General features: G+C 45.6%; 1 protein-coding gene across 1 annotated transcript; it reads right to left on the reverse strand.

Annotated features, from left to right (window-relative positions):
* Positions 1-3,334: 3,334 nt before the first annotated feature.
* On the reverse strand, positions 3,335-8,570 carry LOC119431048 (keratin-associated protein 19-2-like). Its single transcript, XM_037698513.2, has 2 exons — positions 8,485-8,570; positions 3,335-3,685 (listed from the first exon to the last, which is right to left on the reverse strand). The coding sequence occupies exons 1-2, from the start codon at positions 8,497-8,499 to the stop codon at positions 3,335-3,337; spliced, it is 366 nt and encodes a 121-aa protein (XP_037554441.1). The 5' UTR covers positions 8,500-8,570.
* Positions 8,571-26,641: the final 18,071 nt, after the last annotated feature.

Raw genomic sequence — 26,641 nt, forward strand, 5'->3', positions numbered from 1 at the left:
AAGCCAAATACAGCAAATCGTTTGCAAAGGCTTGGTTGGGTAGGGCTTCCGAGAAATGTGAGAATAGCCTTTCTTGTCTGCGTTTCTGTCCTCCTGGATTATCCCGACAACTCTCATATCACCACGCGAAAAAAGTGCGAGAAACGAGGCCCCGAACAGGCATCGCATGAGCGCTCGTCTGGTGCGTCTTCGTCTTTTGCGCCGTTTCCCCGCTAATAATGAACCAACTGGCCCGACGTCGCACCCTTTCGCAGCTCATATCTGCCGTGACTGCCTCTAATTAAAATTCCAGCCGAATTCACATCGCCGTGAATGTCGGCGTTAATGCGATTAGCATTCAAGCAATTTAGAGACACGCTGTATTGCCGCCGGAGAGGCGCGTCATTGATGAGGCATGTATGCAGCCAGGCTTTGTCACTAGACACGCTGCGACATATAGCGTTGCCGCACCGAAGTGCGCACCTTATACGCATGTAAGAGTTCGATACCGCCCAGCACCGAAAACTTTTAAAATTATTTCTTTCTCAATCCGGATCGATACATTTCCTGTGGCAACATGCCCAATGATCCAAGTTGGGGGTCAAAGAGGTTCATTGTGGTGTGGGACATACCCAGTGTCGAATACACACCAGCGCAAGTTGAAGCATTGGCTTTTTTTTTTCGGACCCTCAGAACGGCAACCGGACGCCCTACCTAAGAGACTACGGACTAACAAGTGACCCAAATTGGTGGAAAACTGCTACAGACAGAGATAGACAAACAGTCAGGCAGACCCCGGATAGTGTCTAATGTACCCTAAGAATGCTAATCGCATTGAAACGTCCCTCGAACCTTCGCTGTAGCGGATATCTAGAAGCTTTACCTCCCCATCACTGTGTTGTTGGTGCACTGTCTGTCCTGCCCTAATCGTCCAAGAAACTCTGATATCCCGTAACAGGGCCTTCCTGTAGCCATAACGCACCGGACTACGTGCCAAAGAAAAAATTGCTAAACGCCACAAGCCGCTGGGTGAATCGGTCTCTGAGAAACATCACCAGGAGGCAAAAGTTAAACGCCTCCCTTTTCAAACTCCAGTGCCCATGTAGGAAGACCAAGTCCTCCGTGGTCGCGACGTATCAAGACTTGGCGTAGTAAGACTGGACTTTGTAAAGGGAGGAGTCATACTTTATTCCGTATCATCGTGTAGTTTGCAGCAGAATGATGAAACGAGCGTGACCCATTTACTCTACTTAAAGCAAGGTTATTTCCGGATTGCGATGTTTCCTAGAATATGGGTAAAGCTTTCTTCCGTTTCTTAACGTCTTGGTATGGCATTTGCTCTCTCCGCAGAGACTCATGTGAAGGCTTTCTGGTTTTTATAGCGTCAACACGAATTCACTCGCAAGCATGGTTGTGTTCGGTCACTGTCAAACAGCGATACCACCCTCACATGATGCTGTAGCACCAGAGCCCTGCGTCCAGCGAGGTTGGACAAGCACAAATGCATTAGTGATACAACGTGTACCTACATATGAAGATAAGTTTCTGAGAGACATAGAAAAGGTGGTTCATTAATTTTTAAACAGCCCTCGCTGTTTTTATTGCGAGGCTTTTTTGTCCGTTTAGACGGGTTTTGATAATATGGTTAGTGCTGGAGTGAGTTACTGCAGACGATATATCTTTGAGTTATTTGTGTAACATTTAAATCGAAGCTTTTTCTGTGATGTCCGCCGGTATTAGATGTCATGGTCAAGCGACAACAGCATAGTGAGAGGTGAGGGCTCGGCGCGATGCGACGCCGGCAAAAGTGCGTGTGAATGTGACACAATGTTTCGGGTGGGATTATAGTGACCGCGCTTGTATAGTGAATTACCTTAAAATGATTCATAGAACTTGGGAAGAGCCTATAACAGTCAAACATTCCACAGCTCGTCGGCTTTGTTTTCTTGTTTTATTAAGCTATAGAGCTTTTACTATTTACAGACGACTCCGATTCTTCGAAATTCCACAGCCGTCGAGCATTCACAGTGCGCTGTAAAAGAAAGAATTGTAGTTGCTTAGTTGGATAGAAACATACAACACCCTTTTTCATCAGTACGAGGCAATGCATTGGGGATGTCACGGCCAAGCGTGAAATCGCATTTAGCTTTATTGTCGGAACACATGGTGACAATTCAAGCAACCACAAAACAAGACCGTGTTCTCTTTAACACACCACGCCATGTTTACCCCTTTATTAATTGTAATGATCGTCCCTGAATATGAATTCGTAAGTACGTGGCATGTTTGCTTCTTCTGGAAGTCTATCAGTGCGCTTATATATTGCTGCCCTGTCTCGAATGAAGTCGCTTGATGTTGGAGCATATGCGTGTGCGTTCGCATCGTCGGTTTCTTTTCATTTCGCTGGAAAGTTTAAGGCTGATTTGGCAGAGGTGGCGAATCGTCTAAGGGTGTCAAGAAAAGATGGCCGTTATTTTTCTAAACAAAAACGGCTTCCGGTTTGAGTAGAGTACAGGTGAGCTCTGCATATGAGTTTGTAAAGTGAAGACCCTCAGTGCTTCCTACTTAAGTAGTGTATAAATAACAAGCATGCAGAACTAATATATACGAGTCAAAACAACAAGATAGCAAGACATAGACATAATGTGGAAACAAAAAGGTATCGACACCTTTCCTCTGTGATCTAATACATTTCGCTTGCGTAAGAGTACCATTACAGATACAGGGCGTCTTACTGTGCCGGGCTGCGAACACTCCATGGGGCCAGAAAGTAGTTTTGCTACGCCAAAAAGATATGGGAGGAATGAAGTATCTAGCACCTTGACACAGCAAAGCACCTTAATGCGACGCCTTTATAACGAAATCTACGAAACGGCGATTATTCGTCGGAGTACGCACTTCATAATAACAATCGCTTCTTGCACAGCTCCCAGATGAAGCAAAATAATATCGCCGACATTAAGCAAACGTTACTGGAAAGTTGCTCACAGATAGAAACTCGTGAGTTGTTTCTAGACATTTCTGCTTTGCGCATGTGCGTCTGCGCATGTACACAACAGCTGCCTTGCGTGGCAAAATAAGGCCAAGAAAAGTGATTTAAACAGTTCTAATGCACAAACTGCGATTGTACGCATACTAGTTTCCTTTTTCAGCATCCAATATTTACAAAAGGAAAGTTCATGGTAATAGAGTCAGTAGCAGGCAGGCGCATAAGAAAAGAAAGGTTCGAAGCCAGAGGCAGTCCACTTAGATGTGATCCTATTGCAAAATACACTCCATCTCGAAACCTGCGCACTGCTGCAGAAAATGTGTCGCGCTTGTCAGCTGACGGCACTGACTTGAAACGCACCGTTTTTCACCACCATCCGTAACCACCATAGCCTCCGTAACCGCCGTAGCCTCCGTAACCGCCGAACGAGGGCCACCCGTATCCGTAGCCGTATCCATAAGAAGGCCACCCATAGCCGTGACCGTAACCATGGCCGTAACCATGGCCATATCCGTGGCCATAGTATCCGCCTTGGTATCCGCCGCCGTGGTATCCGCCGTGGTGTCCGTGGTGGTGATGCAGACCGGCCAGCCCAAGAAGGCCGAGCCCTCCAATGCCACCCAAACCCGCATGACTCAGCGCGGCCAGAGCCAGAAGCTTCTTGGTCTTGAACGCTACGGTGCTCGCAACCAGCAACAGCAGAAGTCCGGACAGCGTCTATGGTAACCAGACAAAAAAACGAGAATATACAAATCCTGCGGGGATAAAAACTACATAACCAGTGTATTATACCACACTGAACAACACAACATGCAAAGTATTACAATAAGTATTAGGCCAAACTGGACAGAGTATCCCAGTAATACGTAGTACTTCGAGTGTTTCTTTGAGGGCTAGTTGGTGAAACATAGCTACCAGAAGGGCGCAAATTCACGCAAATGAAAAATACAAACGAAACAGATATACGGGTTTTCGGTGGCACGCCGCAATTTGCATCAGTGATATGTACGTACTCATGTTAAGGTCAGAAAGTGGCTAGTAGGAATTCATGACGTTAAACTGAGAGAACAATTTTGTGTTCTTGCTTTCTGTTTTTTACAAGTTGTCTAGCGGTCTTGCGCATGTTCTGAAGGTATTGGATGCAATATACAGGCGACCACTGAAGGCCTACTAAAACAGTTGGTAGTGTCGCTTGTCTTGTCTGTCCTTCCGTGGGAATGCGTGTAAATTTGTGCGCTGTTCCTCCAATAGCTAATAGAAGAACAAATCAGCAGTTGGTGAACGAGAGATGCGTCTGCTTTCTGGGGTTTTACGTGCCGAAACCAGTTCTGATTATGAGGCACTCTGAAGTGGAGGGCTCCGGATTAATTTTGTCCACCTGGGGTTCTTTAACATGCACTACAACGCAAGCACACGGGTGTCTTGCATTTTGCCTCCATCTAAATGCAGCCGCCGCGGCTGGGATTCGATCCCGCGACCTCGTGCTCAGCAGCGCAACGCCTTATTAGCTGCTGAGCCACTGCGGCGGGTGAGAGGGGCGTCGCTGGTGCCAACCTTTCGACAAGAGGGCTCGTCTTCGTCAGCTAGGCCCTGATGAAGAGCTGTCCACTTGTCGAACGTTGGCGCCAGCGACTCATCTATCGTTCGATAACTGTTGATTAGGATAAGCATGGCGTTTGAGTTAAGCCTAATGTAAAGCCAAGAGACACGGATAAGAAAAAACAAAATGTAGTGACATACAGTGTGAAAACATGTAATACAGTATTAACTTATCGTTCACATGTTTGTACTGTATTTTTATCTGGTTTCTCTTTGAGAATGATCAATACATTTCAATACTTTTCTCTCACGAAGAAGAGATTCCTCGAGCCAACATGCGTCGCACAAGAATAATTCTTGTTTCTTATGTGATTAATAGGCAAACTGAGATCATCTGGACCTGGCGTTACATAGGACCTTGTTTCGTACTGTCAAGTTCTTTGTACAAATGATCTTTTTTTCCTAGTGCATACTTATGTCGCATGCATTTATCAGCAAAATTTGGTTTATGCGGTTCCTCCGTCTTATTCGCTTCGTATTTGTCTCCTCATTTGCATTTTCCTCTTCGAGAGCTTCACATGACCACATGTGCCATGCCCTGTACGTAAATCTACACTTCTCACCAGCAACAGCAGCAGTTATCTTGCAGAAACCAACATGAGTGTGCAAGCTAAGACAAGGAGACACAATCTCTCCAACGTTGGTCATTGCATGCTTACAAAAAGTATTCATGCTGTTAAGCTGCGAACGATTAGGTGCGAGGATCGACGGGCAACATCTCAGCAACCTTCGGTTCGCAAATGACACTGTCCTGTTCAGCAACGCTGGAGATGACTTGCAACAAGCTGTCGAGGGTCTTAACCGACAAAGTGTGTGGGTGAGTCTGCGGATGAACATGCAGAAGACTGGGTTAATATTCGATAACGTAGCAAGGGAACGAAAACTCGTGATTGGCACTCAGCTTCTGGAATTTGTGTAAGAGTACGTTTATATAGGCCTATTGGTCACAGGGGATCCGGATCGCGAGAAGAAAATCTACTGAAGAATAAAAATGGGTTGGAGTGCATACGCAGACATGAACAAGCCATGACTGGCACCTTACCGCCTATCCTAGAAAAAACAATGTACAATCATCGTGTTCCACGGGTACAAACATAAGGGGAAGAAACTTGGAGGTTAACGAAAGAGCTTGAGAAGAAGTTAAGGACTACGCAACGCGCAATGGAATGAAAAATGTTAGGCGTAACGCTAAGAGACAGTAAGACAGCGGTGTGGATTAGAGAGCAAACGGAGTTATCTGATGTCCTAGTTGAGCTTAAAAGGAGGAAATGGAGTTGATGAGGAGATGTAATGCGTAGGACAGGTAACCCGTTGTTTATTACGGTTACGCAATGATTGCCGAGAGAAGGGAAGCGTAGTCGGGGACTGCAGGTAACTAGGTGCTGGGATGAAATGAGAAAATTTGCAGGTATAGGACGGTGTCAGCTAATATAATAAAAGACAACTGGATACTGCTGGGAGTGGCGTGGGTCCTGCAGTGGGCACAAAATAAGCTGATGATGAGTGTAGAATGGTAGAATACAAGGATTGAAGCTTGGGCGAGTTAGTAACGGTGAATTTTGATGGTGTCTATAACGCACGCGTGCCAAGAAAGGACAGGCAGAGTGAAAAAATTCCGAATTCCAACTAATTTTAGTTCCATGAAGAATCGAACATATACAGTGATGGAAAAGAAAAACAAAGCAAGGGGAAGAAACTGAAATACAGCAACTGTAATGTGCCGTAATTGCCTCAAAACCCGGAAAGATATTAAAATTCCTATTTCAACAGTGCAACGGTATAAGCGCACTAGCACACCTACGTTTTGTCAAGGTGATTCATCATTTCAGTCTTAAAATTCCACAAGTTAGGTGAGTCCTAGGCTTTGTGATCACTTTGGGTTCATTAAACATTCTTGTACTGCCCTTAGTGACCTCAGCGTGCGCTATGGCAATTTACTTACAATATTTTGCTGTTTCGACCACTGCAACAAAATTAGTGCATTTTATTTGCATCTTGCATGTTTTAATTCAACTTTCTGGCCTCTGCAAGAAGAAATTCCTGGGCCATATATATGTATCCCAAAACTATTAGCGGCTGCCGTTATAAGTTTTATCCAAAGATTGGCACCCGATCACCACAGCACAAAGCTGAATTAGCGAGACCTGCTAAGGGTGATTAATAACTTTATTCCCTGGGATTGTCGGTAAAGCACCAAAAATGTACCGGACATTTTAGTCATTCATGGTGTCCTTGGAGAACTAGATCACTCACTGAGGTTATATACAGGGTGTTTCACGCAACATCAACCAAGGATTAAAAAAAAAAAGTGGTTAACCACAGGTGGGTGAAACCAACGATATATGGTTTGCCGTCAAGTGGCGCTCCTCAAAAAAAATTTTTTACATTCCGCCTAATTAGTTAAATAACTTAGATCAATTATTCACAATTTGTAATATTCACTTTAGGGCCAAGTGCGTTTCGTTAAGTTGTAGAGGGGGTTCCGAAACGACTAATCCAATTTCTGGTGACAACGTACATTTCACATTCGGCGGGCTTGTCTTTCGGCATTTAAAGAATCACCATGCAGCATGTGCGTTGCTATATAAAAAAAAAAACTGGATCGGTCGTTTCTGAATTCCCTTTACAACATAACGAAACGCATTTGCGCTGGGAACCACCCAGCTCAACGTGAGCTCGTTACTTTCCATCATGCACGTGCCTTTCCATCGTACACGTGACTGAGAAGCCACGACGAACGACATGAAGATGGCTGTCTGACGATGACGCGACGGCAACGCTGGAATGGTGGCAACTTACGGCACGAAGACAGTGGCCTGACGACTCCAGAACGACTACGGCGAAATGAAGACGATGGAACAGGCTTGACGGCATGATGGCGACTCGATGGCGATGCAAACATGACAATATCATGACGACGACCGATGGACGACGACAATGGGATGACGAAGGTGAAATAGTGTCCACGCAATGAAGACGATGGCGTGAACACAAATGCATGACTGTAGTGGGGTGACGACAGGGGAAGCACTACAGCGAGAGGACGACGATGCAACAAATTTGACGACGCGAACTCGATCGAATGACGACGACAGCGTGTTGGTGTTGAAGCCCACGTCCGCGCCCACGTAGATCACCTATAGCGCCACTGGTCGCCTCAATTTTCACTATATGCGGTGTTTGTATACACTATATCCGATACCGACCAACAGCCCGAGTCTGTTGGCGAGGAGCCAGCGGGGATAACAATGATATGAGGACGACGGGCGGGATGACATTACTTTCAGTATTACCCACGCATTCGCCAAGAGCTGCTTCGATTTGCACTATATCCGGAGTTTGCTTGCACTGTGTCCGGCACCGGCCAATCATGCAAGAATGTAGCCAGGATCCAGAAAGGGTGACAATAATACGACACGGATGGCGTGATGGAATTACTTGCAGTATTACCCACGCATTCGGCAAGACAGCAGCCGACAGTATACCCAGCAGCATCAACAGCTGGAAAGTCGGTGGAAGAGGCAAATAAAGGTTCGCTGTGAATACCTTGCGACGATTAAAGGGTAACTCACAGCGATGAAGTTACACTGACCACTAAGATTTGTGAACTTTGTATTGACGGCCAATAAAAAGTCTACCGACATGCTAGCAAAAGAAACACGATATTTAACAGCCCATTCACAGCAATAAGCGAAGAGCGAACCGTATAAGGTCGGTCCCATCTTTGTACTGAACGTCAATAAAGTATACTGAGGCGATAACAAAAGAATCGCTTGCCCTATGGTTATCGGCTCACTCACAGCAATAACTTTACGCTGACCACTAAGAATGCCCAACTTTGCGTCGACAGCCAATGAAAATTCTACCTGCACATGCGAACTTAAGAACGCTTGCAAAGATTCAGTTTGCGCACTTACCGGAATAAGCTTCATGATACAGGTGACTCCGCGTCGGGCTCGCCGTGGTCCTTATATGGTTCCCGAACCACCGCGGAGGTCCTTACGCTCCAGGCACCGGACTCCAGTCTGTCTGACTCGAGGAGCTCAGAAATGCGCGCCACGCTCCCACAGCCCCGCGGTTCGGAAAGTTTTCTTTCTTGCCTCCCCTCCGCTACGAATGTCGAACGAATCGGGGCCGCTGGTGCCAACCAATGTCCGCAGGTGGGGCCTAGCTGGACCTCCATGATTTTCGGCCACTCTCAGCCTTTAGTTTACTTTTTTTTTTTTTTTTTTGTCGGCGTGGCACCCAAGAAAGCGTTGCCAAACCAGCGATGTCGGTGAGGTGGCGACAGCCACGGAAGCTTAATTCCGGGGAGAAAGGGCGCAGAGGCACAAATATACACGCGCATGCACACACGACAATATCAGCGCGAACATGTACGGTACAGCAAGCGGGCGTGTTTGAGGTTTCTGTGTGCTTTTGGTGACCACCGATGCGAGTTTTTTTTTTTTTCTTTCTTCCTGCCACTGACGTAGCAAGGTGGAAACAGAAAAGGGTAAGCAGGTAAATGTTCTCGTTCGTATGTGCACGCGCTTTAGTGTTCGTGCGTACGCATGCGCGTTTCTGCTCTGCCGTTCGTCGTTTCCATTAGGCGTGGCTTTACTTTTATTTCTGTCTCTCTCTCTTTCCGCATCGTGCGGAACCAAGTCATTTATCTTTCGCCCTCCCGCTGGCAGGTCGCTGTTGTTCTCCGGGGGGCAAGCACCCGTCCGCTATCGTCGAGTGGGAAGGAGAAAGGGCCAAGCGAGAGTGGAGGAAGACTTGATATTTTCATTCTAGCTGCGGAGTTGTCCGCTCCAACCTCGAACGGTCTCATCTGGGTCATGAATAATTTGGCGCTCTGAAGAGGTCCCAAGTACATTCCTTCGTTTCCACGGGCAGTGCGGTCTAGATTACCTAGGACGAGTCTGTGCTGAGCTTTGAAAATGTGTTGTTTGAACGTAGAAGGTACATGTGGACGTGACTTGATCTGAAGAGTATGACCGAGGTCTCGGAGGTTTAAGACGGTGGTGGAACTGTGAAGAAATTTGCTGTATAGAGACTAGTGAAGCGTCTAAGAGTACCGCAGACACCGCTGTGTAAGATTTGAACATATGTTGTTAAAATGTCGCGCAATCCATCAAGAGGTGTACGTGCAGACGTTGCCTGGCCTGAACATTCTGACCCAGGTAATGGTGATTAAAGCGGGCAATGAAAATGTTCATGAATGGGTCTGCTGTATAGAGCTAAGAGTAATTGGGATGGCTGGAGGATCATTCGCCCAAAAGTGCGTTAAACACTTACAATAAAGGAAACACATCTTTGAACTTTATGAAGTTTATTAGCAGCATAACACAGGAAGAGTATCCAGAGTTGAACACTCAGGAGACACTCTTATGAGGAACAACACATGAAAGGTTACTCTGCATAAGTACATAGATGGCAACATTATGCAAGAATTGATACATATTAAGCGGACACTTCAATTTTTTATAAAATGCAAAAAAATGCATTGTAATGCACATATATTAAAGGGAAATTAAATTAATATATTAAGTCGAGCTACATTGAAAGATTAATAACCGCAGCAATTTGGGCCTGTTGGTATAGCATGGTAAAATATGTTGAATAGAGCAAGGACGTGGGAGGAAAACGACGAAAGACAGTGCTAACTTCCAAGGAACATTATTCCTGAAAACAGCAGCTTATATAATTTCAGCGACAGCTCGTGGCAGCAGCTATTCACGTTTTTAGGAAGTCGATCTGTTAATTAAGCAGTCAAAAGTACTGAAGGAATACTTAAACAATCTGGCCCGAGTTCTAAGATAAGATTAGCTTTCATAATTTCGCGTGAAATATAAAAAAAAAATGCACGTGATGGTTGGCCGGCGCTTCACTGTACAAGTTGCGGATGCAAGCCTTCTTTTGATGCCTGTACTGTCGTCGGTATGGTTCGTGACCGGCTGACTCGCGAAATTATAAAGGCCAATCTGATCTTAGAACCCGGGCCAGATCGCGAAATTATAAAGGCCAATCTGATCTTAGAACCCGGGCCAGATTGTGTAAGTGCTCCTTCAGTTATTTTGACTGATAGAGAGACCGCCTTGCTAAAAAGGTGAATAGTTGCTGTCACGTGCTGTCGCTGAAATGTATATGAGCTGCTGTATTCACGAATAAAGTTTGTTGGAAGCTAACGCTCTGTGTTTCGTTGTTTTCTTCCCCACGTCCTTGCGCTATTCAAACTATTTTACCACGAAAGATTAAGTTTCTGTAATAACTAATTCGTCCTCCGTGGCGAGAACAGCTTTTGCAAGCGAAAAAAATGACGAAAATTAAAAAACGGAGTGGCTACACATATCTTAGAGTACGGTACCTCTCATATGGCTGATTAACAGTGAGCAGCAGAACGAGGTCACGAGGGAATTGCGTTAGCTCGTCCGTTTTGTGCGGGCGATTCAAATTCAGGAGCAGCGTCGGAACATTATTATTATTAATATTTTTATTATTATTTAGTTCCTGTGTTTTGTATGTACGTAGATAATCATGGTGCATGAGTAACTCCCCTTATAGGCTTCCCCCCTCGTTTTCTGTTTCGCTGTTTGTTTCTCATTCTCACACTGTTCTGTCGGCCTCATTTGTCGTCTCTGTACATTTTGTCTAGCGCATTACTTCTTAAGTGCCCCAGTTCGAAGGCTCCGTAGCCCTGATTGGGCACTATAATAAACATATGCTTGATCTCAGCTGGCTAGCTGAGAACTGCCATCAGTAGGAACCTAACGCTTGCCGGTTTTTTTTTTTAAAGGTCCAGAGAAAAAGATATCACGTTAACAACCAGAGAAAATAAGAGAAAGGGGCATGGCGAGTGAAGAAAGAGAGAATAAAAATAGTGGAGAACAACACAGGGTTTAAACATGCATGTGTGTCACGCACACAATGGACGGCACTTATAGCGTCCTTCAATTGGTCCACAAATTAGCACAAAATTAGAGTAAAATGTTAAGCTATAATCGGGATTCTAGGCTTGTGCTCTTCAAAAAGTGATAGAAGGGCTGTGTGCGCTTGATCACGCAGGGGACACAGGACCAGCGAGAAGTAAAATGCCAACTACCGCCTCACATGGTAAGCCAAGTGAATGGTCTATAAAGTGCAGTCCGCTGCGGGCAGTCGAAGGCACAGTTCAATATTAAATGACTAAGTGATTCTGTTGCACCGCAGTGAGCACAGGATGCACCGAGTGCCCTTCCTTGTTTGTGCAGCCGTTCAGGCACCATGACACACCCTACACGAAGCTTCAGTAACGTAGCCCTGAGACGGTGAGGGGTAAAGCACGCACACAAACACGCGAAGGAAATGATCTCGCAACTGAAACTAGCTTATCAGGGAGTTGTCGGGGGTGCACGTTGAATAATCCCCAGGAGGTTTGAAATCAATGCGCGAGCCTTGTTCTACAACGTACCTCATAACCCAGTGTGCAGTTTCTGGACGTCAAATCTGGCCAAACCACACAACTTCATTTTCTTAACGACATTTGGTAACGACCGCGCCGTGGTATATGCACACAGCCTTCGTCAGACTGTGCTCCATCGCACGGAAAAGCGTTGCGGAACTTCCCTTAACTGCTTCGCTGTGAAAGTAAGCCGTACTCGTCGACAGTCTGAGAACGTAGTGGCAAATACAACACTGTCCTTCTTACCATTAATTCATCACCAGATCCGTAGTTATCAGTGAGACGATCTACATGGGAAGTAAGAGAAGTGACACGAAAAAGCACTCACTTACAACAATTCTTATTGTGAGCATAAAAGAGGCTTAAATACCGCGCTATGGCACAACAGAAAGTACAGATAGGTGACCCCTGTGCGTTCACCTACTTGTGAATAGCATGCGCTCGCATAATATCTGCAGATTTATTTTTTTTTTGCTTTTCTGGCTACTAATATTTTGTCTGCCTTCGAATATAGGTATGCAATGATGGTCTCTGGAATGAATGCCAAGATGACCAGAGACGCAGTTCCCAGTTTCCATCACTATACTATTGATACCCTCTCTAGTGCAGAGCTAGTAGCAGGCCAGGGAGCCGCAACTAAGGCTTACTCTGTTGTTCTCCATGAACAACAGAGTGTTGTTCATTGAATATGCTGCTCATATACAAACTACGGGAGACTGGCGAAGAAATGGGAGGATTATTCGAAGTTGTAATCTGAAATAAACATTCAGGACTGCTATAGAGTAAGGTCTGTTGAAAAGTAATAATAATTATAGAGTTTTCCGTTCCAAAACAACGATTTGATTATGAGACACGCCGTAGTGGGGGACTCAGGAAAATTTGGACCACTTGGGGTTCTTTAACGTGCACCTTAAAAACCTAAGTACATGGGTGTTTTCCCATTTCGCCCCCATCGAAATGCGGCCGCCGTGGGTTGTTGAAAAGTGAAATTTTTCACTTGCCTTTCCGGGAATTAACACTTCTCTTCTTCATCTTACACAACTATCAGAAAGAAGCTGTGTTGGTGAGCCGGCCTATTATCTAAGAAGAGTTTTGTACAGCCGAACTGAAAAAAATCACAGCATATCCACGGGGTGAATGATGATGAGTGGGCGAAGCTCCGGAGGGAATCATCGGATCTCCCGCTTAAGGGGACGCTAGCACAAACGCGTTAGAAACGTGCAGTACTCTCTAATAAGGGGGAGCGGCCACAGCGTCTTACTGCAGCCATTTACTCATGCCGGAACGTGCACCACGTTTGCCGACGCCATCACATGACTGCTGAGAGAGTATACCCCCCGTATTCATAAACGCTCCTCGACTTGAACTTGACTTGCCACCGCCTTGGGCAGCGCGTTCGAAACGCGTTGAAGGTAAGGCGGAGAGGCCACAGCGTCTTACACCAGCTTCTTACACGTGCCGTAACGCGCTAGCACAAACGCGTTAGAAACGCGCTAGAAACGCGGCCTTTCGTTAATGTTGGGTATTTATTGCCATCGTGGTGCGTGTGTCTATGTGCGCTTCGTGGCGTAGTGGTTAGCGCCGCGCGTTCGGAAGCGAGGGGTCCCTGGTTCGATTCCGCGCTACGGACACAACTTTCGGAATTTTTTTTCATAAAACGCCGGAAGCGTTCTCCGGAAGCCGGAAGCCAGAAGCGGAACCGGAAGCGGAACCGGAAGTGGAACCGGAAGCGGAAGTCGGCTTCCGGTTATACTATACGTATACATATATATGTATATATGGGTATACATACATATACGGACACACAACGCCATCTATTGAGCAATTCATAAAACGACGTGGCTACCTACTACGACGGGGACGAACGGGTGCCGCTATAAGGAGCTTCGCCCCTAAAACAAAGGAATAAGGAAGGCAGACAGGACGTCTTCCTTAGTCCTTTGTTTCTCAGTTCAGCTGCTCATAACTCGTCTTAGCTATGAACCAACTAGCTCAGTGAAATACTATTCTGACGGGCAAATATGTTAACCCATTTCCATGATGTAGTGGGAAAATCAAACCTATTCCATATATAGGTCAGGGAGGCAGAGGTACTGCTTTCTTGGAGGTTGCCACCACTAACGTTTTGACCTAAATGGACGAAGAGACTATTGCTTGTGAGCCTACAGCTTTGATGCGAGTCATTTCCACTTGTCAAGCTGCGTGACCATACTTGTTGCTCAAGTTATTTCAGAATTTTTGACAACCATTATCTGAAAGAAATTAGAAAAAAAACAGAGAACTTGCTGCATCGACAACGTATTTCCTCTTTTGCGCATAACTTTAAGCATTCTTTTCTAAACACTACAGATAAACTACATCCGCAATGGGCCACACCTACTCAAAATTGAAAGAAAAGAATTACGCCAGAGATCCGCCGCCGTATTAAATTTACAGAGAAGCTGCTAGTGGGACTACCGGAGCGCTCGAAAATGTTATAAGCCAGTTTTAACGGCCTCCTGAGAGTCCTGTATAAAAGTGAACAGAGGGTATTCCAGTGACAATAGGCAATCACATTTTGAAGTGTATGGGCCCATTAGCGGTTAAATGCAAATTGCTGAACCACTGGTTTCAGCCTGTTTGGAGCCGTTATGTGCAGCACTTATAAAGCTTCCCCTCTGCCATGGGACAACCAAAGGTGGTAGCAATCCTCTATTGCAGAGAACGGGGGCCTTGCTATGAACGATATGTCACGAAAGTTTGAAGTGTGTAGGTTCGTTCCAATGACATGAACTTCCTTTTTTTTGTTAGAAAATGACTTAAGGAAGCATTCGACATCTTTACCTTCGTATATTACAATGCATGCGGGAAGTTTGCCAATATGTACAGAACGTTCCACACAGTTCTAGTTTTGAGAGAATGGGAAGAATCGTATGCGTGATGCGTTCATAAAGTGTAAAGAGGGACAGTTCATTAAAAGAGTCCTTAAGTGCTCAGAAGCATTATACTACCGTTATCAGTTATGTTTCCTAATGTCCTGCGGAAATGCACGTCACACCGAGTTTAGGTATGGCGAAAATGAGCTATATGTTAAGCATAATGCGCGGCTAAACGCTTACATTTCTGGCTTATTAAGAACGTTGCGAATAATTACTGAACTTTAGTTTTTATTCCCCCTATTTTTGTCGGTTATACGAAGTTCGTAATTGGCTGCCCCAGTGTGCATGGTGAAATAAACAAAGCAATTCGTTTATATTGGCGAAAATAAGAGGCACGTTATGGGTGATAATTATGGGTGATGTTATGAGTGATCAGTGCAGCTTTGGCAATGAATTACGCATGGGAGCATTTGAGCGCTATTTGTGTTTTACGAGCGGCTCGAAACATAGCTCTCTGCTGTGGCATAACAACAAATGATACAGAAATCATACTTAGGGATCGGGACGACCACAACGGCAAAGACATATACGAAGCAACACGCGCGTGGTTCAAATACATGCTTTGTAAAAAACTTCCTTTAGCAAATGCTCCAAAGCGTTATACGGCCATTTTGCGCTGTTTCCCAGGGTCCCGAGGAAACTGTAGGGTACACCACGTTTAAATTTGGCGAAAATGGGAGAGTATACTAAGTGATGCCTAGTTAAACTACAACGTTCCCGGCTTACTAAACAACTTTGCAAATATGTACTGAATCCAATTTCTTCCCCCGATTTTCATGCGTTATACGAGATTAACAGTAGGTTTCCGCGGTGTTCGCGGTGAACTAAACAACGCACCTTGTTTATATTAGGTTAAAATTTGGAGCTGGTTATGGGTGCCGGTCGTAGGTAAAGTTCAAAGCGTGTCGATCAATTATGGCCTCAGCAGTAAACTACCAATGCAAATGCTCCAGAGCATTATCAGTGTGTTTTGCGAACGGCGCAGAATTTAGCCTGCTGCACTGGGAGAGCTATAAATTCCGTCGAGATAAAATTTAGAGAAGAGGGTGAACATTATCACCAGTGTGCTCGTTACGTAAAACGCGGGTACATCAATATCAGAATTTGTAAAAAAATAAGAAAGCACCCGGAAGCTTTTCAAGCAGGCAAGGTTTCAAACGGGCGAGTCATATGTGAGAAACATATTAAGGTATGCGGTTTATTTCAGGTAACTGAACTGGAATGATTTAATGTAACTGTTCAAAGAAACTGCTTTGGAAATTGGGCTGTGATTCTTTAGGGTTGCACTAGTTGATTTCATTTCATTTTATTACCTTTCAGGCCACCTAAAGATGGGGTATTGCATACGAGGTTGGGTATACAGAGAATGAATAAAAACTCACCAGAATTCTTCAAATGGAAAAGTGATCATTTACGACATTAAAAGCCAACGATTGGCAGGTGATGGTGGCAACGGGGAGGGGTAAGGTCGTTCCATGTAGTGGCTGATCGAGAAAATAATGATCAGAAAAATGTCATTGTGAGGTCGCGTAAATTTGGTAAAGATGGCCGGTGCGGCCACATTACGTGCAGATGCTGAAATATAATGTGCGCGAATGAGAGAATAATAATAGAACTTGAGGAATAGGGACATGCTTGCAGTGTGGCTGCCTAAGCTGAGAGGAGGTAGATAAGATTGCGCTTTGAGAGATGAAATGCCGATACCAAGATATCAGTTCGCGGAATGAAAGACCCTGATAGCAAGACTCTGAGCTGATTCAATTTCATTTTTGAGGTACGCTCGGGGTTGACCCCATATTGTAGATGCGTACTCTACTTTCGTTTATTTACTTATCAACACTGAGGGGCCCATGCATAATGGGCTCCAAAACAAACAGCATGGGGCCCATGCAGAATGGGCTCCACACTTAACAAGCCAGAGCCATAACAACCAAGCAGCAGCCACACAAGCAAGAAAAATAAATATGAATAAATAAAAAAACAATGGTGGCCCCGATACACCTTTTTGAGCCCCGCCAGAGGTAACATGCAACTGTTCTAAAGAGTCATCCAAAAGAAGTTGCTGCCTCTCCCGAAGGTAAGCACTAATTCATTAAAGAATATTTACCGGAAGACCCTAACATTCCAACTTTTGTAATAACTTCCCATCTGGCGTTTAATCAAATGCCTTCGAAAAATTTAAGAACAAGTTGTCCAGCTGACCCGCCATATCAAAGATATGTGCAAAACCATGTACTGTCGACTGTACAAGTTGTTTACCTGTGGACATGTGCTTTCTAAAACCATGTTGATAGGGTGATAATACATTTCACCTTTGAAGGAAATCATTCCATTTGGCAAGTAATTTATAAGGACAGTATAAGCCAGTGACGCAAGTGTCGGCTTAGATAGCCTAGACTCAAGATAGCTGAGGAGATAATGTTATCAACATGCGTACGCTGAGACAGTTCGTTAGAGAGGCTGACGTCAAGAAACGGTACTTGTACACCAGGGACGTTCGCAATTGTGTACGTGAAGCTTACGTCAAGGTGTACACGACATGACTTTGCCATTTATTAAGGTTAACGATCATTAGCCATTTATCACACCATTCCTGCATGCAGATGAGGCCATCTTGGAGGGCGGGTTGTTCTCAGTCGTTCATGGGGACGGTATATGAGTCAGCCAGCGACGAACAAACACAGGTGACAGGAAACTGAAAGTGGTGAGCCGTTCGTGTCGATAAGCAAGTGAAAGGGGGCCAAGATTGCTACCTTGGCGAACGCCTGACGTAACTGGAAGATGTTTAGAAGCCTGGTTATTATGACGAAAGACTGAGAACGACCTGCTAGAAATTATTTTATCCAGCTGAGTATGTTAGTACACTGAAAGACAGTTGCAGAGCTCCGACTCCGGATCCGCCAGTGTCATTTAGTTCGACTTCACCAAATGACAAAATTTTAAACGCCATGCGATCAAAGTAAATACGCATCCCGCAACATACTGCGTCATTCATAGCCACAGCTAAATGTTAAACTCGTTCATCAGCCACTTTGAAATGTGTTGATTTTGTATGAACGGCGCGCTTATAGTAAGATATTCGGTCATACCAAGCTAACTGACAGTCTCTTGTATCTCGCAGGAACGATACTTGGTTGAGAATCGAATGAACAGTGATCGAACCAGGGATGTCGCTGGAGCCTGCGTCGCAGAACATTTTATGTTTCACATTTGTGTCCTAACCCATTTGATGCGGCTCTGAAGTACCTCCACACTTGACAAGCACTATGGCTCTGCTCTTGATTGGCACAACTTCTGATATAATTCAACGTTATACTTTCACTGAAGTTATCCTTGACGCATCACGTGACTTCTTATGCGTGGTGCATTAAGCTCTGCTCCATTTCACCCTCGTTTGCAGCTCTCTTTACGCTCAACCCTCACGTGTGTCCCATTTCCCCCGCAACCGAGTAATCAGTGTGTGCCTCTGGGCCACTGGGAGGATGGCCATGTCAGGCGAATTAGAACGCAGAACCCGTAAACCGAGACGGAACACTGCGCCGGCGATAGGGATAACCGTAACCATTCCTCGGGCTAAGCGCAGCGAGACTCTGGCAACAAGCACTCGGTGTGTATGGCTCCAAAGGAAGAAAAACAATGGACTATTCGTGGTCATTTCCAGTTGTAAACAACCTACCCGCAAGACACACACTGCTCCTTCAGTAGCAATCTTACATGTCAAGGAGAGCTTCCGGCCACCCGTGATATGCAAACTCACGCGGAAAGTCTGAGTCTATGTCAGCGAGACTTTATGACCTGGCTTAGTTGCCGCATTGCGACGCTACCGGAGCGGCGCTTGACATGGAAATAGAGAAATCAACTGCACACGCGGGGTTATACTTAACCCTCTCGGACAACTGAAATTGCTTTGCGGTGAAGCAGGGGCCAAAGACGAAGGAGTGACGTTTCTTTGTTTCCTTATGCGCTGCGTTTGTATACGAGTGTGCGCCCGCATGCGTGCGGGGTCCCGCAAATTGCGCAGCAGAGATCCCGTATTGCGCAAACGTCTTGAACTTCAAAATGCACCGCGACCGCGATTCGAGAATGAAAGCGATATAGCTCGGTGGAAGAGAACGCAGTAATGAGATCGTCTGAACGCGTATGGCGCCCGCGTCGTCAGTGGGTCAGTCATCTCCTACATAGCCCGGTAGTGCGCGCTATCGAAAAAAAAAATTGCGTGACTCCCATCGGTGTTTGCTGGCTTTCGCTGGATGGTTGGGGCGGAAGTTCTGGCGGAAAGACAATGCACGCGAAAGGAAAGTCGAAGGACCACGTCGTCCCGTGCCGCTGAATTCGTAATGACGCGCTTACTGGGGCGCGAAAGTATTTGCATTTTGCGTAACAATGAGGACTCGGGGTGCGCACTTTATAGAGATATAGAAAGATAGAGAGAGAGAGAGGTGGGGGGGCACTGTAATTTTGCTTTGCGTATGTATAAGAGGTTATTTATACATTTTGCTCGGAAGTAAAACGTGCCAACCCTTCTGACTGTTCGCATGAAATGGTGTGAAGGCACACGCAAAGACGGGCCCAGGAGATCGGCTTTTTAGGCTCGACCATTGCATTGCGCACGCGTCGTCGGCAAAAACTGTGCATCACAAGGCATTGAGTGCACCTGGAATGGTTCTACGAAAAAATTATGGCTTACTTAATTTGTATTGACTACCCAGCTACACGTGTCATTGTGTGCGTCGCATTCGCGCGTCTGCGTGAAACATTCAAATTGGGGCATTTAGCGTTTTGAAACAACGCAGTGTGTTATGATGGATGCCAATGGAGCGCTCCGGCATTTTATTTGGACAAACTTGCGGTTCTTTACGTTTATTAAACTGGCAAATATTCACGTGTGAGCAAGAAGACAGCCCAGCATAAACGAGTAGTTTGAAATGGGATTACTATATAGGGGGATATGCCTGACCTCTTGTACTTTCTCGTCACCACCTCCTACCGTCAGTTTGTGGCTGCGCTGACGATGTTTGTGGTTGTTTAGTTTACTGATGAGCTCAGCATGTGCAAAAATAGCCCACAGAAGGGCCGGCTGTTGCAATCATCAAAAAAAAAAAAAACCTAGCCACGGGCACCAACAGCAATAATCGTTGGACAAATGAAGTTTATTCCTGTCCTATCCAGCAACTATGGGGGATATACGAAAAAAAGGAAGCAGAAAATGAACGAGATCAGGAAGCTCTTCCTACGGTGCTCACTGATGTCGAGAACATGCACCGAGAAAACTAAGTGAGCCCGGTTGGGTTGTTCACAATAATAATTATTATCACTGACTTTCGACGAGATGAAAGATTCTTCACCTGGGTGACAATTTCCGTATTGACTAAGTGCATAAGCAACGCCGAAGGTGTTTACATCGATACAAAAATGAAAAAACGATAGCAAGATAAGGACGAGGTGAATCACTGACTCAAGTATGCATGATTTTTTTTATAATAGAGAGCTTAGGGAATGTTTGTCGCTTTTAATTGGAGCCGGCTACTCTTTTTCATATAGATATATAAAAAATTCCTTAAAAGCATATAAACTAAAAGTCACTTCCAAACCACAGTAACACAAAGTCCAGTCACATAAGTTAACTAATGGCACGCTAAACCTGAAAGTCAACTCGGAAACGCAGCAACACAAAGTCCAGCGACATAAGTACACTAAAGTAAACACAATGTCTGGTCACATAACTGCACTAAAATTAGGGCGCATAAGAAAACATGGATTAGATTCACAGGAAAGCACGTGAATCCAGGCATTCACGTGCTTAATGGGCCAAAGTCGGGTCAAATTAAGCACAGAGTTAACTTATCACAGATACAGACTCTACTCGATAGTTTCCTAGAATATTGTTCGCTTCTAGAAATCTTTGGAGGGTCAGTAACGCTCGTCTTGTATTACGCAATGGACCTGTATGTATACCGCCATGGACCTAAGATCTACCTGCAGCTGAAGGGCCTGTGGTCCAATGTCATTAACTCAGGTGCTAAACGTTGTTTCTGCGTGTCGTGTAGGGGACATTCTAGCAGAAGATGCTGCGTATCCTCATCCGCGTGGCCACAAGTGCATTCCGGACTATAAGCTTTTTAAATGTCTTGCAGAAAGTGTTTTGCAAATGCGGCGCATGTTTCTTTTCAGAGGAACTTGCCGCTACATTCTTGACTTGTCACTGAGTGTAAATGTTGTTAATGAGTGGCATCGTGGATGGCGTTTTCCATATTCCTCCGAGTCTTCTTTCGCATTGCATTTTACATTGACTTCAAACTCTCTCAAAATGCCTTATGCCCTCAGCTTACAAGACCATTAACGCCAATTTGATCTAGGTCATTGTGTCACTTCTTTCTGTCATCACAGATATTGTGTCACCGAAACGTTTTTAGAATGCCGAGTGATGACATCAAAATCCGGGATGCAGCGTCAACATTTCAACCGGTAACACGACGTTACATCTTTGTTTCAGTGTTGAGAAAAGAAAAGTCGTTTTTAAGACAACAAACAAGAAGAGATGTTTAGTGTGCACACGTACACGGAGATGCAGTCATCAGTATTTAACCGCGTTGTTTAAAGAAAATATTTTCCATGTTCACAACGTACCAGTCGGTAACAAAAAGCGACTTGAAAAACCAAAGGCTACCGAGGCCTCTTTCGGTTTCAGAAGGATATGTTGGACTGTAGGTGGGAATAAAATTACTCAATAACGTGCATTCATCCGTCTCTATCTACGTGTCTTGTGTAGGGGTACACACGCATCTGCAAACGAGTGCGCTCATAAACCTTATCAACGGGCTCACGCACATCACGTGTTTGCTCTGTTCTCTTTGATCACCGGAAGCACTTACTTTTCAGCACACCTTTCGTGACGTCTAACCACCTTCACCGTGTTGCGCGCACATTCATGCGGCGATGCGATAAAGCGAACCATCGCGGGCCAAAACGGTGCTTAGGTAAGTCGCCGATGCTTATGCAGCGCGCTTAGGTAAGTCTATCGGCTGTGAGCAACGTCGACTTCAGTCAGCGTCAAATACTGCCTTCAGCTTCCGGAAAAAAAAGTCTTTGCAATGCAGGAAGGAGGTATACAGAGCAAATAAGACGAGAAGCACAGTATACGCTACGCTCCCGGCAGCAAGAAGTTCGGGGGAGCCCCTCACCCTCCCCCCACCGTTTCACCAATGCTCACTATACTGCGGTGTGTGTACACTGGAGCGGAACACCCTCCCCTAACCTCCGCTCGCGAACTTTTCTGAAGCGGAGGCGGTGGGCGTCGTCTGCTTGGCGATTCGAACGAGCGACCGGGGGGACGACCAGGAACCCGCCAGGGGGCATACTTGGCGCGGGTGGGTCGTCGCGCTCCGGCAACCGTGCGTGCTAACGCAACACAATCTTGCGGTCGCTTGTGTGCGCGCGGCGGAAGACGGAAAAAAAAAAAAAAAACGGGTGTCAGCAGAGCCCAAGCTGCGTACAGACGATCGAAGAGTGCAGCCGAGATTGGTTGCTGTATTGTTGAAATCGCTTGATCGCGACACTGAAAGGCGAAAATAAGAGGAGGATAATGACTTGAAGGAATATATAAAATATTTAAACTGCGACGTAACTGCGCTGCCTGAATCTGCCGGAGTTTATAAATTAGAGTATCCAATCCACTGCTTAAGGTGTGGAGAACGACAGCCAGAGGCAGCCGACGGAGAATTGCCTTGCCTAAATTATAGTGCGTATTAAAGGATATATTCTGGTGACCTTAAGTCAACAACTAATACGACGATAGCAACAAAAACTGCAATGACAACAAATAATCCTGGAAAGAAACTTACCTACAATCAAGCCAGAGTGGCTAAAATGCGCCCGCGCAGCACTTTCTTTTTTTTTTTTTCTTAAGCATGTGAGTGTTCTGGCACCACTTCTAACGTCGCGCGAATCAGCAGTTAAGATATTTGCTTAGCCACAAGCTCCCTCCTATGCCCACAATGAATCTCGGTATTCTTACGGCACAGATTACACGTTATCTCGCGCTAGCTTCGTAGCGCTACCAGAATGCTGCGAAACGACCAGTTGTAAATGCTATTCGTTAAAGCGTATTACACGTTCTTTAAGTGTTTGTGCAGCGGCGTGCATTACGATATAGCTGTCCCAAAGCGTTATGACGGCTCGAGCCTTTCTCCACTGTTTTATCTAGCCTTTACGTTTCCTGGAATCCTTGAAGTCGCTGCCTAGAATCGCTGCGTACGTCGTTGCAGATTTGAATAGAAGTGGTCTGCCAGCCGTGCGGTGCTAACTTTCCTATGCAATGAATAAAGATTGCGTAAGGAACAGTTACTGTTTATTACAACTAAAATAAATACGTATTTCTTGTTTTAGACCCTTGAAACCTTAATACGTGTCTGTCAATGCTGCATGATTACTCGAAGGCGCAATCCGACTAGTCAGTTCACACTTTCTAATGAAATGTTTAGTGGAGGTTACATATGTTGTTCTTCAACTCTTATACTGCTGTTTCCTTGTGATTCTCGCTGCTTAACTGCTGGCGTTGAACGATGCAAACTTCCATCTCCACTTCGTTATACGAGAGGTGGTCGAGTAGACTACCCCGCCGAGGTTTTTCGGAAATCCGGGCTAATTGGTTATTCATGACTACCTAATTAACAACAGCGTGTAAAAAGAGAGGGACGCAACATAGAGGAGACATACGCAGCACTGTATATGTCGCTTCTACGTTACGTTCCTCTCGTCATGAGCACTCTTACATTACATGGAGAATTCCGCACGAATCGCGACCACCCTGTTTTTCTTTATAACGCACGCACTCAAGTCGAAGTACACGGGTGTTTCCGCATTTTGCTCTATCGATATGCGGCCCACGTGGGCGGCATTGCTTTCCGAGAGATCTTTCTCATCAGCAGAAAGTCGCGGCCACACAGCGCCTGCAGCAGGTTGATTTCTCTTCATTTTCTACATGTTGCAGGTGTATTGATAGCTTTCACGTGACGTCACGCACCTACCTTATCACCGTTTTTGGGCACCAACATGGCGACTACGAGCACTTCAGTCCAATCCATCTTATTAAAAGCTTTCCCGTGACGTTACGGACCCAGCTTATCATCGTGTCGGTGCACCAACATGGCGGATACAATGACGTCATTGCACGCCATCTATACCCACTGCGGTGGATCAGTGATTATGGCTATCTGCTATAAAGAGAAGGCCGTCGGCTCAATTCCCGGCTGCGACTACCAAGTTGGCGATGGTGGTGAATGCAAAAAAAGGCTCACGTTCCAAACTTCGTAAGCGTACCACGGAACGCTATAGGTTGCCGAAATTAGTTGAGCACCGCTTGAGTGCAGGATCCCTAACAGTCATAGCAGTGGAAAGCAATATCGCATAATTTAATTACGTGGGACTGGGGGTAAAGATTAAGGTAGTTCAGGGCACATTTTGTTTCCCAGCACACGTCTCATTGACTTGCTTGTGACTCGTCAAACTCTTCGCCTAGCTGAACATGTTTGTCTGATCGTGCGTGGAAATTCTTTTACAACGGGGAGCATGACACTAACCAAGATCAGGCAAAAGTCGAGGGCGTTTCTATTTTGTACGGAAGCCTGGTCTTTTTAAACGAAAGCCTAACGCAGAAAGCGCAAGGAGCTATCGTTCCAGGAAATCTAGCGCACGTTCGCGAATGAGTGCCACCGCTCTGATCAAGTTATTTTCCTTTTTCTGCAAGAAGGGGACAGGGCACGTCTTCGGGAACAATCGCAGTTACGGCAAGTTATGTAAGACCCCTGAAAGCGCAAGCTGAACTTCAACTGTTCTTTATTTGCATTTTGTTTAGCATACAATATTTATCTAACTTCCCCATATGCATCCGACCTTCACACTTTTACTCGGCGTACTATTTAACTATTTAGCGCCGCTTCAAGCTAAGCATACCCTCGTAGGCATTCCATACCCATCTGTGTTCCTCTACATGCTTCCACAGTCAAACGCCATTATGACAAAGTTCTAGGTACCTTCAACACCCTTCGTTACAGGTAACTTCGTTGTAAAGATTGCGCACCGTACCGCCCACACTAGAGCTCGCCCAAGCACATTCAACAAGGGAAAACCATTACTTAAACATAAATTCAAAGGAGACCTAATGAGATAAGTAGAACATTTTTTTTGTGTGTACACTTTATTTAACGGAATGTGTGATTTATTGCACCGAAATACACACGACACGCTCCGCGGCGAAAAGCAGTAGCTATACGCAAAGCACAGCTCCAGCTTGTGGAACACCGCTATCAGTACCGTTAGAGTGAAAGTTATTGCGTTTCATCACTGTTGACTTCGTCGACCTTCTCGTCCTTTGAAGACGTTGTCAGTCAGCCAGTTCCTATCACATTATCACATTATCAATCAACTGTGACGTATTTCTGAGCCGTCGCGTCGGCTAATGTGTTACAGCAAACAGCGCACGTGTTGAACAACTAATGGAGCACTGCATGCAGCAGGACTAACACTCGCCGACATCGGCACGCTCCTCTTCAAGTGCGTCGCTATAGCTTATTGCCGTTGGCTAGTGCGGAGCACAGCTCAGTGGCACAGTTCCCTGTAGAGCAAAAAATCAGCCCTCGGGTATGCGCAAATGCCTTGGTTGTATAGGCAAATTCGTTGCAGTGGTTTTCGCCGTAGAGGAGTGCACAATACATTTAAAAGGATGGAATTCGGCCGGGACATAATCATTCGTTATACAGGTGATTTCGTAGTAGAAGCGTTCGTTGTAGTGGCGTTCCACTGTGCTTTGTTCTGGTGACCTCACTTGCACGCGAAAAAAAAAAGGCGGGTAATAGTTACGAAGTATTGCTTTTGTAAGAAGCGTGGAGGAAAAAAAATTCTCTCAATTGATCGAAACCAACAGCGATGACATATGTGTGGGCAACTGTCTTGGCACCTGCCACTTCCTCATTAGGTTAACTAAAAATTAAATCCACGTGTTTTCCGAGCAAAAACCACAATCTCGTTATGAGGCGCACGCTGTAGTGAGGGACTCCGGATGAACTTTGAGCCACCTGGGGTTCTTTAACGTGCACCCAGTGGACGGCAAACAGGCTTTTTTTTTTGCATTTCGCCCACCATCGAAATGCGGTCGCCATGGCCTGAATTTGTTCTCGTCCCCTCGTGGTTAGCAGCGCAACGCCATAGCCCCTAAACCACCACGGCGGATCTCGTTTAGTTGGTTTACAAAGTTCATTCAGTTATGTGTCTAGCGCTATAAACTCAAAAGTCATGACCAGTCATACTGCATCAATACGAGTGAAAGGTACGAGTATACCTTCTGTATAGTACCAGGATCCGTCCTCTCGATTTCAATCCCACTTCGTTCCGAATCGGTGCTTTCTTTGCATAAACTGAAAAGCGACGCAGGTCCTAACCAGTTCGTTTAATTTAATGACCCGTATTTGTAGCAGCAGCGCACGCGAGCGTGTCTGCGCGTAGGTGAGCGTGGCACGTCTACCCTTATGTGTCCCTCCCGACGTTCTTGCGCATGCATGATGGTTTGTACGTGCGCATATTTGTGGTCACGCTCGTGGGGGCCCAAGCCCTTAGCCTTGGGCCTACTGCGCTAGGCCCTCTAGAAAAGTACATGACCTGGTTTAGACGTAACGCGGCTGCCTCCTTTCGAAAGCCCAACACGGTCGTGTCACTTCCCGCACCAAATACAAAACT

The sequence above is a fragment of the Dermacentor silvarum genome, chromosome 10, assembly GCF_013339745.2.
Source record: "Dermacentor silvarum isolate Dsil-2018 chromosome 10, BIME_Dsil_1.4, whole genome shotgun sequence".
In the NCBI taxonomy this organism is placed as follows: Eukaryota; Metazoa; Arthropoda; class Arachnida; order Ixodida; family Ixodidae; genus Dermacentor; species Dermacentor silvarum.